Source organism: Periplaneta americana, chromosome 2 (genome assembly GCF_040183065.1).
Source record: "Periplaneta americana isolate PAMFEO1 chromosome 2, P.americana_PAMFEO1_priV1, whole genome shotgun sequence".
NCBI classification, from domain to species: Eukaryota; Metazoa; Arthropoda; class Insecta; order Blattodea; family Blattidae; genus Periplaneta; species Periplaneta americana.
Window position 1 is genome coordinate 86,409,241 of NC_091118.1, and position 18,804 is coordinate 86,428,044.

Here is an 18,804-nt window from a genome sequence, read left to right on the forward strand (position 1 = left end):
ACTTGGGGACAAGGCGGCGGGCACGTAGATTGACATTCTTACTGCTATTAATGCCGATTGCCTGTACATAATCTCCTTTGAATCCCTATGGGTGCTATTCATAGACATTTCGCTAGCCCGCGCTACGAGCGTGCTAAACAGGATTCATATCATATCATATAGCTAACACTGGTTTATGAATACGAAAAACGTTAGTTCGCTGATCATCCACCGAAAGCCCGCGCTAATAATGTCTATGAATACGGCCCTAAGAGCCTTCATGGTCTGTAATGGGGATGACTTTACTTTACCTTGATCTTTTATAATTGCTATATTCTAGCTCAAATGGGCCCTACTACAACGATAAATTCGCTTTGAAAAATTAAAGATGTTCAAAATTCGCGGTACTGCAAAACAACACGGTTTATATTATATACAGACGGTATGATGTCTCGCACGGTATTTCACAATTTAATACGAGCATTAAGTATTAAAGAATACAAGGAGGATACATCGAAAAAGAGGATGTAACTTACAAAAATACGTAAAGGAGCATTATGCATATATTTCTCTATACGAGAAAGGGACTCATAGTTTGTGGTCAGTATTATGAAGTATGATAGACTTCGAACTCTATTCAGAACGCTAGTAGTCTTTATATGAAAGTTTTATCATAACAACATTTAAATACTCGTACATTTTACTTGATAGACTACATGTATTTATGGTTAATAGGTTAATAAATAGCTACTTAATCCTTTGTCCCTATTCCTCAACATGTAGTATATTACATGATACATGTCTTTATGGTTAATAAGTACTTAGTCCTTTATCCCTATTCCTCTCAGAAGGAAAAAGTAGCTCAAACAAAGATCCGCAACACGAAATATCAACGAAAATGTTATTAAACGCAATGTAGTTCCGCTAGAACGTAAGATTTATGATAGATGCAAAAGAGCACATTTACGCTCTAAAAACTATTTTACATCATGAAAACTTAATTCGTCGTTTCAGTCATAAATATAACATAATTGTATTCAGGTTTAAGCGGAAAATATGAAATTATTAATAAGAGAGTAACAATGAGTATTTATATTCAGAACGAATGATTTATAAGCTTACGTCTTCATGCATTGCCTAGCACTACACTCTATACTACTGTGAGTTGACATGAAATCATCATGATAAAGATTTTATTCTTTAAATCTCCAAGTTCAAGACATACTTAAGTATTAAGAAGTGACCATCACTAAGTTTCTCAGCCTACCTATTTATTTTCTAAACAATTCTCGTGATGAGCATAGCGCATATTACAATGCTATATTTTACGAACTAAATTTCGGTTTTTGGATTTTATTTATTTGACTGAGATTTCGTCATTATACGAAAGAAATTGTATTGACAAAAAATTGACATTACAAGTATTGATGCGTGCAATAAGATATATTATATATGACAAAGAGCTTGCCGGTAGGCAACTAATTCACCGCGGGTGTTCAGAAAAATCACTCCTTTCTTCCAGTAGAATGGATCATACTAAGAGAATGCTGGATGACTAGCAAAGATAATTTATTTTAAAATTACAATCTCAAAGGTCATTGGTCACTTGGAAGGCAAAGGAAAAGATGAAGAAACGAGCCTGACAATTGCGAATGCGCTAAAAAGAAAGTAAGAAATGGAAGACAATGATTATGATATGGTGATGGTACTATTTAAGAAATATGCACTGTTTGTCATTACTGACATTGCAAATATGTACTTTGAAGACAACTCTTCAAGCTTATCTGCTTTTTAAAATTTAGACAATGGTGTACATTGTTTTTGAGAGTATTTATTCATAATTCATATGCAAGAGAAAATCTAAAAGGAAGTAGCTGCCGCTAATTTAGGATAAGTCGTCATTTTTTACATGAAAAATTACGTGTTTGCTTTTTTACTGTTATTTTCGAGTGAAACTTCTGAAATTTTATTGGTGTAATTTCTATTACAAAAATGTACTCATACTGAATATACGCACATTACACGATGTTGGGAAGGAAAGACTTTTAATGAATTTTCAATCATAGAGACATACAGGACCGGCTGACTGATGAACGGTGAAACAGTTCGAGGATGGAAAGACGATTGAATGGACGACCCTAAGGACAGACATGAAGAAGGCGGATAGATGAATAGATGTAAGGATAGATGTATGGACGGACAGAAGGGCAGATAGACAAACATAAAGGCTGGTTATACGATTCGATGGATTGACGAAAAGATGGAATACCAAGTCTTCCCCCCCCCCCCCCCAGTAGTAAAGTCGGGAAATTCGTGCTCTTACCAATACATCGAAATTTATTTTTTAATGTCAAAATATTTTCTTTGTTCCTTATAAGAAAGATTTTTTAATGCGGATACTTGACTGTTCGTCATTCACACGTATGAAACCAGACCAATTTACCGACAGAGTTGTTTCCCATGGTGCACTGTAGGAGGCTGGTCTACATTACACCCGGTGAGATGAGATGATGATGGAGAGTTGTTGGAGTGCCACAGAGGAACCGGAACACTTGGAGAAAACCTGTGTTAAGCTGGTTCACAATAAACCGTGAACGCAAACGACAAAGAGAACGAGAACGGAAATAATGTTAAAATAAGTGTATTTAAATGTGAGCATTCACAATAGTTAACTGTATTTAACAATTAATTATTGTGAAAGCTCACATTTAAATACATTTATTTTAACAATATTTCCATTCTTGTTCTCGTTATCGTTTCCGTTCACGGTTTATTGTGAACCAGCCTTTGCCGGGACCACGGACTTGCCCAACACGTCACAGATCGGAGTCCACAGGATTATGAATTCAGCGTTTTGGCCACTGAACCTCCGCGGTGGCATAGTGAGAAAGTAAACGTATACCTACATTTTTACAACTCATCTTGTGGTCCACAGAGGTGAAGTAGGTATAAAATAACAAAAAAATACGAGTTTAAATCGACGCACTAAAACGAAGTTGTCAAGTCACGATGCGACTCTCTCCCTCTGCATCAGCTGCGGATTCTTTTCTCCTTGGCCTTCCCCAGACCATTCTCACTTTCACCGTATCATATTTCGGTTTCGTTGGTTCCTTGCTGAGAGTAACCTTGATCTTCCTCCGGATCAGATTTCCTTCCTGCGCTGAATACGTGAGCTAAGTCTTTTGTTCAGCAGAATGTACAGGTATTGCACTTCGTTTCATCTGTCCGATATTGTTTATCAAAGTGAAAGTAGTGTTACCACTAGAACAAAGTACGTTCTGCAGAATTCTACGATGTACTGTACGATGCCCTGTGCTGTCGTAACAGGCGAGATGACAACGTGAGAACCTCATACGGTAATCGTTTCATCGGATGTTGTCGTAGAGTATTTGGTTGGTGGTTGAGCTCAGTTTATAAAAAAGAAGTTAATAAAATATAGAAAATAATGAATGAAAGAATGAATGAACAATTAATTGCATATGGAGCGTGATTACATAAAAGTTTATTAATATTTGAAATTAAAAAGTGAATTATTATTATTATTATTATTATTATTATTATTATTATTATTATTATTTGTTATTAATTATTTTATTTTACTATGTAATAACGAATCGCACTGAATTGCTATTCAAACGGAAGAAAGAAGAAAAGCAATTCAACAAAATCACGAAAGAAGGGAGTAGATGAAGGAAGGCAGGAAAAAAGTCTATAACTGCTTTAGCGTATTGATAGAATAGATTCCTGTTTATAAGTCAGGAGATTCACTGACAATAAAAATAGATAGCTATGTAGACTATTATTATTATTATTATTATTATTATTATTATTATTATTATTATTATTATTATTATTATTCCTGTCAACTTCAAATGCCGCATTGTTAGTCGGGTTTCTCGGCCATTCTTCAGAACATTGAACTAGCCTCCTTACAGACAAGGCTGATCATTACAAGGCAAAACTAAAAGAAGAGAGATAGGAAATGAAAGCAAGGTAATAAAACATAAATCTCACGTGCTTCGTTATTGTATATTTAATCTGTAGCTAAAAATCAGTCACTTTCTTTCAAAGAAATAGCTTAAACGAAAGCTAATTTTATTGGTAATGTTATTCTTAGAGATTAATTATTTCAATCACCTAATTGTTACAAAGCTATGATTTACTCCACAGATGTAGGCCTATGTGCTAGGCAGATAATTAGGGATTTCTTGGCTCTTCCCTTTTTATAATTGAGGAGTCTACTGCAAGAAGGAGTTATGCCAGATCAGCCATAAAGGGAGAAAATAAGACTTTTACGAAAAGGGTCTATGAGGAATATTTTAATGATTATGGTAATAATTTTATTTTTTTAAATTAATTATAATCAACTTATAAATCTAAGAAAGTATTTATTAAAAAATTTAAAGGACTCCATTGAGGTCAGAACCACTAATAAACTTCAACTATGTATACCTTAAATAGGCTATATGGAGATGAAAGTACAAGTATTACTTTAATTTGCCTATGAATTAAAGATATTCTCCAGTTATTCAAATATTAACATTAGAAAGTGTTCAGCAACATCAAATTATTAATATTATTATGTAAAATTACAATATTTTAGTTTTATATGTAACTTAAAATAGTTTAACTTGACAAGATTTGCAAGGTTTTTAATATTTTCAACATCATCTACAGTGGATGCTCTATTTTTTTTAAGAGTTTGACTTTAAGTTCTTATAAACATTGTGATGCACAGTTGGTATATGATAATATGGAAACGAGGAATTTCAATTTCTGAGAGGCTATAGGAGACATGCTCTTAGATTGACGTCCTAGCATCTTTTTTAAAATCCTAAACATGTGCCAGTTTTCGAAGTCAAAATGTAAACGTTGAAAAGTGCGCCAGATGTTTTATTTACTTTAACAGTAGCAATGTTCCTGATTTCAAATTTATGTCCATCTTCGGCATCTGTTTGTACAATATTTGAAAAGCTTTGAAATCTTTGGTGTCCATTGTAATGACGTTGAATGGCTGTTTTAACCTAGACTGTCCGATTAAACAAAAGATTGTTTTTGTTCTGATCATTGAATGAATCGGAAAAAAAAAACAGCCTCCTTTTGTTCATTACTGGTACATTTGCTGGATTACTGAGAACTTTGAACAAACATTAAGCAATTTCACAGAATCCCCGAATATTCAATATTTTCAAACCACATGCACATTATCTCCTGATTTGTATTGCATATGTGTAAACAAAGGTTGTATATCCACAACTGCCTCTGGTAGAATATTGTTTCGGTTGAAATCCGCGGTGTTGGTAAGGCTTGTTGCAGGCCGTATGTAAAAAGACAATGGTCACAGTCTCTACTTGAATAAGCTGAAGTCAATTCTTTCATCTTGACACATGATTTATCAGCTTTTCTTTGATGATATGCAACTTCAAGAGGTATAATCATCACTTTCAATAACCTGCCATTTGTCACAAGTTTTAGGGGTGTCCGAATGAAGTAACTTAAAATTTATATTTCAGCTTCGAAAACTTTGGCATACATATCGCATTTAACAGGAGTCATTCCTGAGTTCTGATAGTCTTTCATATAGACAATACATCTCAGCAATGGACTTCACACTGATTATTTAGGTTTTATTTACATTATCTCGTCCAGAATAATGGTTTCTGTACTTAGGAAGCCTTTCATACATAACAACCGCTAACAGTTGAATAAGAAAGAAACGTTTTATTCTTATCTATATTTAACGAACAGCCCCATTTGCATAGTTTAATACAACAAATATTACATGTAATTTTTTTATGTAGCATATAATCACTTTACTTAATCTTAAAATTAAAGACATAAAATGTAGGTTAGCTTCAAAAGTTAGAATAAGTGAACTGCTGTGGCATAGCTCCCCCTTGCACTGGAAAGCTCGAGAGAAAGGAATTCCTAGATTTAGTCAGAATGCTCTAGCACTGGCTGGTGCAACGCCATATCTATATAGTTTGGGGAAAGGACAATAGATGATAGGAGCTGCCTAAAACTCTAGATCATATATACCCAGATAGCTTGGCCTTATAGGCTTTGACGGTAACAACTTTTGTCAGGTTTACTATGCTGCCATTTAGTTGTTACATAAGGAGTCACGTCATAATTTCCATTTGAATTGCATTAGCAACTGTACTGCCATCTCGTGTTCGTTTACGGCGGACGTGTAGCGATCCTGGCGGTTGTTCTCTTCAAAGTGCTGCCGATTTTAACATAGGGATGATCTATCTGTTACATATATGATCTAGGCTAAAACACATGAAATATCATTTTTCATAATTTTGTGGCTTAGCTCCTTCTTGCAGTGGATCCCTCAATTATTGGAGTCGGTTTTATATTTCTCTTGTTAATAACACGTTGTCCTTGTTAGTGAGTGTGACGTCTTTTATGTACATTTGGAAATTAATTTTTCAGCATTACAACAGATTCTTGATACTTATACTCCGAACATACTGTAAGTGAAAAGGAAGAATGAAAGGTAAAAAAGAGAAATGTACGGGAATTAAGAAAGATTAAAATAATGATTAAGAAAGAACGGATGAAAAGAAAGAAATAAGTGAGTATGCAGCAGACAAAAGGAGAAGAGAAATTAATGAATTCACACGATGGGTGAGAAAATGAGTGAGTAATTAAATGAAACAAGGAATTAGGTGTGAAAGAAAGGAAGAAAATAAGAATGTCACAACTGACTGTTTCTTGAAAGATGCATTAGATACGTAGTTATAAAAGGATAATTTGTACAAATTAAATGTAGTTTGTTTGTTTACATACAGAATATCCTTGAAAGTTATAACTTTCTTGCTAGAAGATTAACCACACTCGCAAAAAATAATTATTAATTGTAAAATTACAGTTACCTTGTGGAAAATTGCAGTTGCATAAGCATCAATTCAATTATATGAGCAAAATAAAAGATGTACAACTATGCAATAGCATAATTATTATTCGTAAAAGTGATGTTCGGTTGTTTTGTGTTGTTGTTTGTCTTTTAACCTACTTTCTTTCTGAAGTATCAGATATAAAATGTCAAGACTGTTCGTTTACATTTTCTTTGAGCCTTTGTATGAATTGTAACGATGTCAATTTGAATATTGTTTTGTGACGTATCCTAACTCTACAAAACACTGCCTAATGTTAGACTCTTGAAATCTCTTCAGCTATAATTAAGGCCATTGTTCCATTGGAACAAAGCAGCATCAAGTCATAGCTCAAGCATCACATAAAGCTTCTTTTTCCATCTTTTTTCCTCTCTATCTTATTCCAACTTCTCCTCTGCGTCTTCTTCTTCTTCTTCTTCTTCTTCTTCTTCTGGCAGAGGACAATGCATTTGATAGATAATACAATTTCTACGGAAAGTAAATGTCGTAGATTTACGGCACGTAAAGAAACCCTGTGCCTGATATAGGGCTCCAGGCAAAATCTATTTCTCGGACACGTTGAATTTTGAAGTTGCATAACTTCTGCAGTTGAAAGCGTTTCTAAATGAAAAACTACTACTAGTCTTCTACTAATTTCTACTGCTACTAACTTACCACTACTTTGTCCTTTCTTCCTGTGCTGTCCTCCTCTGTCACTTCCTTCATCCCTACCCAACACTTCTGCTCTTTTTTCTTCCCCTGTATCTTCACTTTCCTCGTTATTCTCTTCGAATCCTGCTTAAGATCTCTGTCCTCTTCTTACTACTTCTTGCAACCTTTTCACACTCTTTTTCTTCTCCTACTCCTCTCTTTCTCATCTTCCTTCGCTCTCCTCCTTATCACCCCAGTCCTTCTCGTCTGTATTGATCTCATCCGAACTTCTATTGGTTTATTGATGACGTCACTGTTTTTAAGCTACACATGTTACCCTTTTTTTGATAATTAATTGGTAATTAATGCAGATACATTTAATGGTTTATAGATTCTGTGCGCAAGTTTTTCGTCTGTTATTTCAATGAATAATTGATATGTATATACATTGAGTACATATAATATGCATATATAAATATTCTTCATTGTTCTATAACACTTATATAATCACTGATTAAAGTTATAACTCTTTACTGTATTAATATGAGGAAATTACCTGGCTGACTAGTTTCGAAGTAATATTCTTCATTTTCAAAGCTTAGTGAAAGTCCCGCGCTATCTAACTAAAATACAAAATTTCATACAGAACACAGAAGACACTACAAAAACATTTTAACACAGACAAGACATGCAAATAAATACAACTTAACAGGTGTATACAAACTGTCAAGCAATAGTTGCAACGACTTGTACATCGCACACACTGGAAAATTATTTCAAACACGTTACAAGGAACATATCAAAGCCATAACCAAATTACACAACAATTCAACCTACGCAGAACACATCACAAACTCCAATCACAACTACAGCAACATAGACACTGACATGAAAATACTGCACATCCAGCCGAAAAACCCCAGCAACTTGACACCCTAGAACAATATGAAATTTACAAACATACAAAAACACACCCCAGCACATCCTGGATATTCAAATTAATTTCAAAACACACACCCTTTTCGACACAATCATGAACACACCCCAACACAACAGAAAATCAGAAGATAGCGCAGGACCTTCACTAGGCTTTGGAAAATGAAGAATATCACTTCGAAACTAGCCATATTAGCACAGTAAAGAGTTACAAAGTTAATCAGTAAAAAAATCGTTATTTTGCTTTTAGTCTACCCAAAACTGATATATATCATGACTATTACTGTCTATCGTAGGAATTCATGTTTTGTATGCTAATAATCCGAAATAGCATGGTTTTATGAGATCTTATTGCAGTATCTTTTCTTGATTTATTTCTATTTTGATATCCGAATTACGTATCTAAATTTATCGACCTTATGGATAGGTGTACTCTGTATTCCTCTTGTGTATGATAATTAAATTTAAAAAATTGTAAATTTGTATACTTGCTTAATGTAAGGATAGTTAAATATTAATTCATGTCTTACGTTACTTTGGTTTCACTTCATGGTATCTTAAGGGGACATTATGGTGAAATAATGCTGAAAAATTAAGAAAAACTACTTTTTTTGTTTTTATGATTGTAATGATATTTTAGGCTGTTTTCAAGCAATTTATTGAATAAAAAAGTTCCTTGCACATCAGTTATTCTCAGATTTGTCTGAAACTTCTCAGAGAGGTCAATGAAATTTTTATAAATGAAATTGAATAGCATTTGTATAAAATAGTAATATTAAGTTCCTTCGGCACATATTCATATTGCACTTAGATTAAAATATGCTGTAATGATAAATACATTAAATCTAAAAATTTATTGTCTCTCTATTTAGACTGAATTCAAAAAGCTAATTAATTTTTATTCTCATAACTATTTTCAATCTTTTGATCGAATATGAACAAAAAATTTTGAGAACTTTGACACAAGGAGTCTTTTTTAGTGACGTCAATATAAAATTTATTCAAAAAATATAATTTCAAAATTAATGGCACCAAATTTTGTACAAATGATAGTATTCCAGGCGTGTTCATGTAGTTTAAATTTCACATTTTTTCATGTAAATTGTGGAAATTTTGAAAATCTTAAGTGTCCCCTTAAATCACAAATACTAACTACTATCTGGGATTAAAATACGGAGTAGTGCTCTCTACAATGCATTTTGATTATCTGGTACAACAACCAAATTTATGGAATGCTGCAATAAAATCGACAATTTTGAACAAAATAATTCACATAATTTCTCATTAGTTTTGGGTGTAGTAATAATGTCAGCTAAATTAACTATAGATCTAAGAATAGAACTTACACCACTGAGGAGTCGAGGATTTTCCTTGAACTTCTCTTCCGCCTTCTCGGGACCCCCGAGTTGCACAAGAAGCGCACGGAATGCCTTGTCAGTCGGAGCAAACACGGTGTATGGACCTTTGGAATAAGAACAACACAGTCAGTATTGAATTCAATTCTCTATATTGTTATTTAATTAGTTTGAAAGTACATATAAATAGTCAAAATAGTGGAAAGAATAATCCAGTAATTCAGCGAGTAAACTTAAATTAAATGCCGATCTCAACTACAACGGCCACAAATCTAATAACTAGACAGTGGATTCGAGATGATTTAAGAAAAGTGAAGTTGTTTCGTATCGGATTATATGGCACGTGCCGCGTCGTTCGTCTTTTGTGTACCTGGCGAGTACAGGAGGGTACATAACGAAGGAACCCCGGTCCACATTGCAATGCAATTTGTGCAGTTGTGTTATCCTGCTCAAGTATTTAGTATGAGTTGAATAGTGTAGTGCTGATCCATTCATAATGTCGTAGTCAAAACGTTAAATTCGTTTAGAGATACGAAATGCAATTAAGAAGTATGAGAGTGACACTTTATGTATTAACGAAGACAATATCGTGTGTAATGTATGTAAAATTGAAATAAAAACCAGAACAACTCAGGCTATAGAGAAATATTGCAACAGTACATCGCACAGGAAATGCGTTGAAATGAAATCTGAGGAACCATCATCATCATCATCATCATCATTTAGTTGTGCGGGTCTAAACGACACGTGCAACACGATGCTCAGTGCAAATATTCCTCTAAAGAAATTGAGTGATCCCCATTTTAGAGTTTTTCTTCAGAAATTCTCTCGGTACAAAAACTGTTTAAGCGATAGGCGAAGACGATTCAGCTTCGACAACTTACGAGAATATATCGTCGCTGGTTAATAGCATCAATGACGACGAAGACTGAACTTGAAAGGTATGCACTAAAGTACTTTATTTTTCCTTTCCTTCTGACTGTACGGAGATACAGTAGCATGTTGACGTCATCTGTTTACGTTTAAAACCTGTTGAGCCAATGGTCTGAATGAAAAAAAATGTAACATGTAGTAAATGTGCACTTACATTCAACGACAAGTCATCCCGCATCCACTGTCTACTAATAACAGTTCTTTTCTAACTTAAGAAAATTTTCATCTATTATCCATGTTATGCATGTAACAGCACACAAATATTTGACAAAATGATAAACTAAATATCAACATTAACCTTCAAGAAATGGACACTTATCCTCTTCCGTTCACATTTGTGAATTTTCAACCAACACTAGATGTTCAAAAGAAAATATAGTTGCAAAACTCAAGGTTACAGCTTAAAGCAATATAGGAGAAATAGAGTACAAGAGAAGACACCCATTCCCTATACAAGGAAGTGATATATTCTCATATCCCTGACGGAAATCGAACCGGGGTATGCTGGACTTAACTAGTTAGCCCATTTTTACATTGAATCATGCAGTATATGGATAAATACATGCTCGGCATATACATCTTACCAGCATTATAACCTGTCGTAACGCAAGAGTTTAGTGGGAAGATCCGACCGCTCTCTCGCACGGGAGGAAAACGAATCGGCGGTGAATGATAGTGATTTAGAACTATAGTCCCGTACAAATATTATGCCGGTTAGATGTAATAAGAAAAGGCTATGTTGATCTTACCTTTTATCAAAGCATATATTGAAAATGATGTTCATATTTCTGGATGAAAATACCACATCAGTGTAGAATATTCTGAAACATCTTCTGTAATTTTACGCAGATCTCGCCTAATTTCATTCTCCAGCTCTTCAACAGTGTGTGGGGCAGATTACCCTACGTGCAATAATGACTCATCACACATACTTTCTGAAGGTAAAGAGGAAGTTCATACACTAAATGAGATTTTTCAGTGTCCCACTGTCTTGTATTCTGAGACTGGGCATAACCGCTTAAATGAAACCGAACTTCGTAATTATCAATTGAGATGGATCAACAGTATTGTCATGAACAGATTGCAGCATCCACTCACAAAAATTCACGCAAGTAAGTGGCTGGATCCCCTTGCTGTAATCGATGAATTACAACTGTTATTCTATAAGGATAAAAGTGCTGCATTTTCAGTCTTCTTAATGCTGATTTTTGTGACATATCAATTTCTTGTGCTAATCGGCGTGAAGATTTCCTAGGACTTAACTGTATTCTTGCCTGAATATCTGCAAGTTTCACCGATGTGAGTCTTGAATCCAAAAGGGTGAGCAACATTTCCAACATTATTCTTTGATAAAAGATAAGATTATATAACGTTTTTGTATTACTCTTACCGATGCATTAGTTTTGCGGGACTGTAGGCCTAAAACACCGCAATTTACCGTCGATTCGTTTTCCTCCCTTCTGACCAGGGTTCCCTGATGTCCGGATTTGGCTGAACATGTTCGGATTTTCACATAAATATCCCGCGGCCCGCTTCAACTCGAGGCGGGATGGAAAAGTTTCTCTTTTAGAAAATTAACATTACTTGTACAATTTCATCATTATCTAATAACCATTTTCGTCTAATTAATTACATTAAATTTAACATACATCTTGATTACACAACTTTTAACACTGTATCACTTCGGAATACGTATGATAAGACTTTCTTGTGTTCATTTCTAACGTACCTTGTTTACATGTTTCGACCTTTTACGGGTCATCCTCAGAATGGTCGTTGTTGGTCTTGGCGCCTCTTGTTTTGTTTCCTGTGAGGGTGTGTTCGTATGGTGTAATGTAGAGTCAAAGAGTGTGTGTGTTCTGAAATTGAATTGTGTGTTGAGAATTTCGTTGGGGTGTGTTTTCGTGTGTCTGTACATTTCATATTGTTCTAGTGTGTTTAGTTTCTGGGTTTTTGGTTGGCTGTGTAGTATTTCCATGTCTGTGTTGATGTCTCTATGGGTGTGGTTAGCATTAGTTATATGTTCTGCATATGTGGAGGTGTTTTGTAATTTTGTTATGGCTGTGATGTGTTCTTTGTAACATCTGCCTGTCTGTCCTATGTAGAAGTTGTTGCAGGTGTTATATTTCAGTTTGTATACGCATGTGTAGTTGTATTTGTTTGTTTGTGTTGTTTATGTGTTGAGATGTTTTTGTAGAGTGTTATTTGTTCTGTATGCGATGTTGTAATTTAATTTCTTGAATGAGGTTGCAATTTTGTGTGTGTTTTTGTTTTCGTATGTTAGTGTGATGTATTTTTTTGTGTTCTTGTGTTTGTGTTGTATTCTTATGTTTTTTGTGATTATGTTTTATCTTGCGTATTATGTTCCCTATTATGTTAGGGTTGTATCAGTTTTCTTGTGCTATGTATTTGATTGTGTTTAGCTCTTCGTTGTAATCCTGTTGGTTCATTGGTATGTTGCGTAGTCTGTGTAATTTACTGAACAATGTAGATTTACACATTTAAAAACTAGTATGACGTACACGTATTGCGTTTCTGCTACTAATGACAGTAAAAATATAATATTATAACAGTCTGAATATCTTGGTACCGAAGGGAAAGAATGAAAGTACGAGCAGCACGGACTAGGATAATTTATTATACTACCTGCCCTGCAAGCTAATAATAAGATAGATCGGAGACAAAATTCATTGTTTCCTCTCTTCACCAAGATATTCAAACTCTGTGAATCCTCTGGTACTGGTCACTTTCTTTTTTAGACAATGCAGAAACATAGGAAAAGGGAGAAACCCGAGAAAGGCTCCATGATCGGGACCCAAGCCTGCGTGACAAGCTGATGATCTCGATCACTCAGCCACCGTAGGGACAACTTGAAAAGTAAGAAATATCGCGTTACTTTCATGCATATTCATTCTGCTACGTTAAGGTGTACTTTTCCGCTGGGAAACTTATTAGATCACTGCGATAAAAATCTTTCTGAAAAATGTTTCATATAATGAAATATTCATTCAGAGTTTGTTGTACTCAAATGATCTACATATTCAAGTAACATTTGTTTCCTTCTGTAACCAGTAAATGACAAGATAAACTACGTTTTTTTTTTCTATTGACAAGGAAACAGAAAAACATTTCATGTAGAGTCAGTGGTTATTATTAGTCACTGAGTTTAAAGAAACATCTACTTTTATCTACTTTTGTAGTACTTCATATACCAAATAAAGTCATAAAATATTATGTCTAACCGTATTATTATTATTTGTTCAAAGAAATCATATATTTCATCGTAAGACTTACCTGTGTCATTAAGGATGTTGTTTAAGCCTGACTCCCTTATGAATCTGGCCATAGCATATAGTCCTTCCTTTTTGAGAACATCAGCGAGGGACAACGATGACTGCGTTTTCGACTGGTATTCAATCGATCCATCTTCGTCCAAAGGCAATATCCTTTCAGAATCCTTCAAAATATTCTCTGGTGCTGGGGGAGCTACCCTTGTTGGCGATTTCAATGACGGAGCTTCAACATTCTGCTGAAAATCTCGCTGCTTGTGTCTGTAGTCTGTAACAATAGTGCCTTCCTGCTCGGAATATCCAGAGTTTGTTGTTAGTGTTGGAATTTCACTTGGATTTGCATATATTATCCCGGGGATTGGTGAATCTTTCTTCTGTGAAGTTTGTTTTTGGTTACTTCCTGATCCAAAGAATGGAGAATATGACTGGGAGGTTCTGACGAATGAAGGATCTGTAGGAAGGAATGGTTCCTGCGGTATAGTTTTAGGAGATTGTGTGGTGTATTGAATTTGTGAAGGAGAGTACTTATTTGGTGGGAAAATAGTTGTAATTGAATTAGGAGTTGGCGAGAATTCTGAGATTGTAGGGTACGGGGTCACAGGAGTAATTTTTTGTTGATATTCTGGAATGTTCTGTTGAGATTCCGTTGAAATTGCTGCTTCCCGTCCTTCCTTTAAGTAAGGATTTGAAGATGCTGAATTTATTTGGGAATGAGAAGAGGATACGTCTTGCGTAAATGAAGGTGCGCCCGAATTCTGACTACCAGGATGAACTTCCACAGAATAAGGACTATTTAAATACGTAGCAGGACTCTCAGTCTGTACTGTTTCTTTGACTGGCTGTTGTTTCGTCGATGAACTTGAACTCAATGTGGAACTCACTTCGTACCTTGGGGGAAGTGTTACTGATGGAAGGAACTCCATCTCTGGATGAGGTTGAAAATTAATGGATGAAATAGCTTTGAAATTACCACCAGGTTGAGTGGTGGTTTGTTGTGGCTGAAAGTTGAAGCTTGATGACACAGTCTTTATGATATTCTTCGGTTTGACGGTAGTTGGGAATGCATTTACTGTGGAAGGTGGAATATGTGGTTGAGTAGGTGTAGCTGGCGAAAAACTCGTTGTGTACTGTTGAGTGCTTTGTGGTGCCGTTGGTAATTTTGGTTGTACCGGGAGTTTAAGGTCACCTTCCTGAATTTTCTTTATGATCGACTCCACGTCTGTGGCAGGTGCTTGTTCATCTACGGGTTCCCCATTGTTGTTACCTCGAACACCTTTAACCTTAAACGTACCATCAGATTGCTCTTCCAGAAACACGAATGTCACTTTCTTCTGGGGTAGATTCTGTGGTATCTGCTTACCTACATCTTCAAGACCTCCATCTTGCTTGTGCCTAATGAGCTCAAAGTCCGCGCCAGGTGGCAGCACCCCTTTGGTAAGCTCCTCGAATAGTGCCCTAGGAGGCCTCTGTGTCGTAGTTGATACAGTGGACGTTGGAAGAGGTACATTTCGTGGTATGATGTCTGTAAGTGGTCTACCTTGCCTCGTACTTTGCACTACTTGAATCTTCTGGCCGTTTGCTAGGAACAATGGAGCCGAATTATTTCCTCCAGAAATGGCAACTGGTGCTGGTACAATCTGATCTTCATTAGTAGGCGTCGCTGCATTTGCAACAGCCAACTTCAACTGGCGCAGAAGGTCTTGTCTCTGAAGCAATTGCAGCTGGAACTGTTTTTGGAGCTGTTCTTGCAGCTGTTTCTGATGTAGCTGCTTTTCCAATTTGGATGGTTGAGTTCGGCGTTGCTCGCCTTTGGTTTGAGTAATTTGGTTAGGAGGTCCTCTGTTATTCAATGCTATTTGTTGAGATTCTTGTGTTTGTTGCTTCTCTTCGATTGATTGTTGTTTCTCTTGTATTTGCTGAGCCTCTTTCAGTTGATAGTACAATTTCTGTCTCTCGTCTTGTAGGAACAATTCTTCAGGCGTATTAATTGAGTGAGGTTCATCAATAAGTCTTGCTCTTTGCCGAGGTCGTTGGACCGGTTGTTGAGCTGTAGGCACAGTTGATTGTGCTGGCTGTAGCTTCAGCCCGCCTTCACCTAGTAATGATACCTGCGGAACTTGTGATGTTCTCTGATTCAGACGTGTATTTTCTTGAATCTCTTTTGTGTTGGCTTCCGTTGTCTGCGCTAAAAGTTGTTTCTCTTTTTCTTCTTTCTCCTTTTGTTCTTTAATAATTCTTAGCTTCTCTTCTTCCTCTTTCTTTCGCCTCTCTTCATCTTGGAGCTTTCTCAGTTGTTCCTCTTGTTGTTGTTTTAGCAATCGTGCTCTCCTTTCTTGAATCGCTTTGAGTTCTTCTTCCTCTTGTTGTTTTCGCCTTCTTTCTTTTTCTTCCTGTATTTTCCGCAACGTCTCCTGTAGCTTAAGCCGTCTTTCTTCGTCCCTTCTGTCCTCCTCTTCTCGTTCCTTCCGTCTCCTTTCATTCTCCTCCTGGATGAGCTTCAACTGTTCTTCTTGAATCTTCTTCAGCCGCTCTATTCTCTCTTTTTCTCGTTGCAGTTCTAGCATTTGTACTTTTTTGAGCTCCTCAGGATCTGAAATGGAGCGTTGTATTGTGAATTCTGTGTTTGAAATGCCTTTTAGTATTTTTATATCGGTAGTGAGCTCTTCCACGTTCGGTTCTTGTGTAGTAAGTTGCGGTTTCACTTGCGTTTCCCTAGATTCTTGAGCCGAGAGTGATGACTGCTGTGTTGATAATGGAGAATTTGATTGCTGTGAGAATATTACTGAAGACTGCTGTGTTGTAAATGGTGACTGTAACAGTGTTGGAGATTGCTTTGTTGGAACTGGTGACTGTTGAGTGGCTCGTGGCGACTGAAGTTGGCCCGACGGTCCTACCGATTGCAAATTCGAGAGAGGAGAGTTTTCTAAGGACAGTTGTGCAGGTGAATGCTGACTTGATACCAGTGAATTCTGGGTTGATATTGGAGCCTGTGGCTGTTGGGAGAACAGGGATGAAAACTGTGGCGACGATAGAGGTGATTGCTGAAGAGAGAGCAAAATGGCAGATTGCTGTGTTGTAAGTGGGGACTGTGGTTGAGGAAACAGCCCTGATTGTTTTGTGATGAACTGCGAATGTTGGTTAATGCCCGATTGTTGTGTTGGTTGTTTACGAACCAAGTGCTCTTGTTGCGGGTTATACAGAGTAGATTGGTACTGCTGTTGAGGTTGAATTGAGAAAGGATGTTGATGGGAGTTGGTTGGAGAACGTGGATCCACCAGTGGTTGTTGATACCTATGATTTTGTTGAATGTCTGTTAAAATTTCCTTTTGCTCGATGGGAGACAATTGACGTCGAAAATGCGGTGCATTGTGACGATGATGTGGAAACGAATACTGAAAAGAAAAAGAAAAGTCATATTTAGAAAAGAGAAACTTCGTATATCACAGTAATTGACGACATAACACATCTCTAATGTATTTAACATATCTAGTGTGCTAACATGGGGTTATTTACGTTGAAGAATTAATAATAATAATAATAATAACAATAGTAGTAGTAGTAGTAGTAGTAGTAGTAGTAGTAGTAGTAGTAGTAGTAGTAGTAGTAATATTTACAATATATTTCATTCTTAAGCCATTAGCGCAACTTCTTTGTGATGATTTTGATTTTAGTGGTGATTAATTAGGGTATAGTGCAAGTGTTTCACGTCTGAGGTTTCAGTTCTAGATAAATGATGGCTTCTTTCTGAGGGTCCAGTGCTCAATCCCTGGTTTTACTTATAGAAAATGTAACCATTGAAAAGTTTTATATCAAAAATTATGTTTTTTCTGATACTGCTTCCCTACTTGATCGTCATGCCATCGATCCTGAAAGCATCTGTAGTTCATAACAGGCGCGGCTCGTCTTTAGGTTCACTGGTTCACTGAACCCCCTGTTTCTTGAAGCCACTCATTCTCTTCATAATTAAGAGTAACTATAGAAAGAAACTGCTGGATGTTCGGCTTCTTTTGGTTAGACCGTTAGAGCATAAGTGAGTTATAGCCAGTAAAGTCGGGCGAAATAGTTGCATCTGGGGGTTCATGCTCAGACGTGAACCAGCTAGACCTTTTAAAACAGCCTGCGGCAGTGGGAACACGCGAAGAAGTAGAGGAAAAGTGTGTTAAGAAAAAACGCTGTTGTCGCCAACGAAAACTGTGGCTCCAACTCTGTCCTTCTCTATCACTCACACTACCCTCGTCTGTCATTCACACTTCTCTCTCTAAAGCAAGAGGGCTATCCAGCTTGCTTCAAAGCTGCCTAAATAGAACAGGTTTCTCTTTTGTTAATACTTCAGAGGGGATGAGTGTTGGGGAGGACTAGCTCATGAATTTGTAAGAAATGTTGTTTTTAGCGAAGCACTGAAGCAGTTGTACAACAGTGTGTTCCCGCGGCGCTGACTTCTGTATAAGTACCTACCGACTGAATGCTCGTCCTTTTGTGCTACAGTGCTACAGCACAATGATAATTTTTGCTCAAATAATGTATTTGCAATACCATAGTATTTGATCTGCCATTTGACAATTTCCCGTGGTTATGTTCATGACGCGTTATAGAGTGTTTAGTCTTCGCTCTTCGCTCTTTGGTGCCTCAGGCGGTAAGTTGTGCTACTCAAAACTCTACATGAAAATGTAGACAACTAATGCGCATGTACGAAGCTGAAATCACTGCTCTGATTGGCTATTTTTACGCGGGGAAGTGCTGTAGTCAGCTTCAGCACAACACAGCTTGGAGATTGCA

General features: G+C 36.3%; 1 protein-coding gene across 1 annotated transcript in view; it reads right to left on the reverse strand.

The window, feature by feature from the left end:
• Positions 1-18,804, reverse strand: part of LOC138694383 (uncharacterized) — a 226,229-nt gene that overhangs the window by 65,656 nt on the left and 141,769 nt on the right. Inside the window, exons 2-3 of the mRNA XM_069818069.1 lie at positions 14,033-17,420; positions 9,797-9,912 (exon numbers count right to left, since the gene is read on the reverse strand). Coding sequence (XP_069674170.1) covers positions 9,797-9,912; positions 14,033-17,420 — 3,504 coding nt within the window. The remainder of the gene's footprint in view (positions 1-9,796; positions 9,913-14,032; positions 17,421-18,804) is intronic.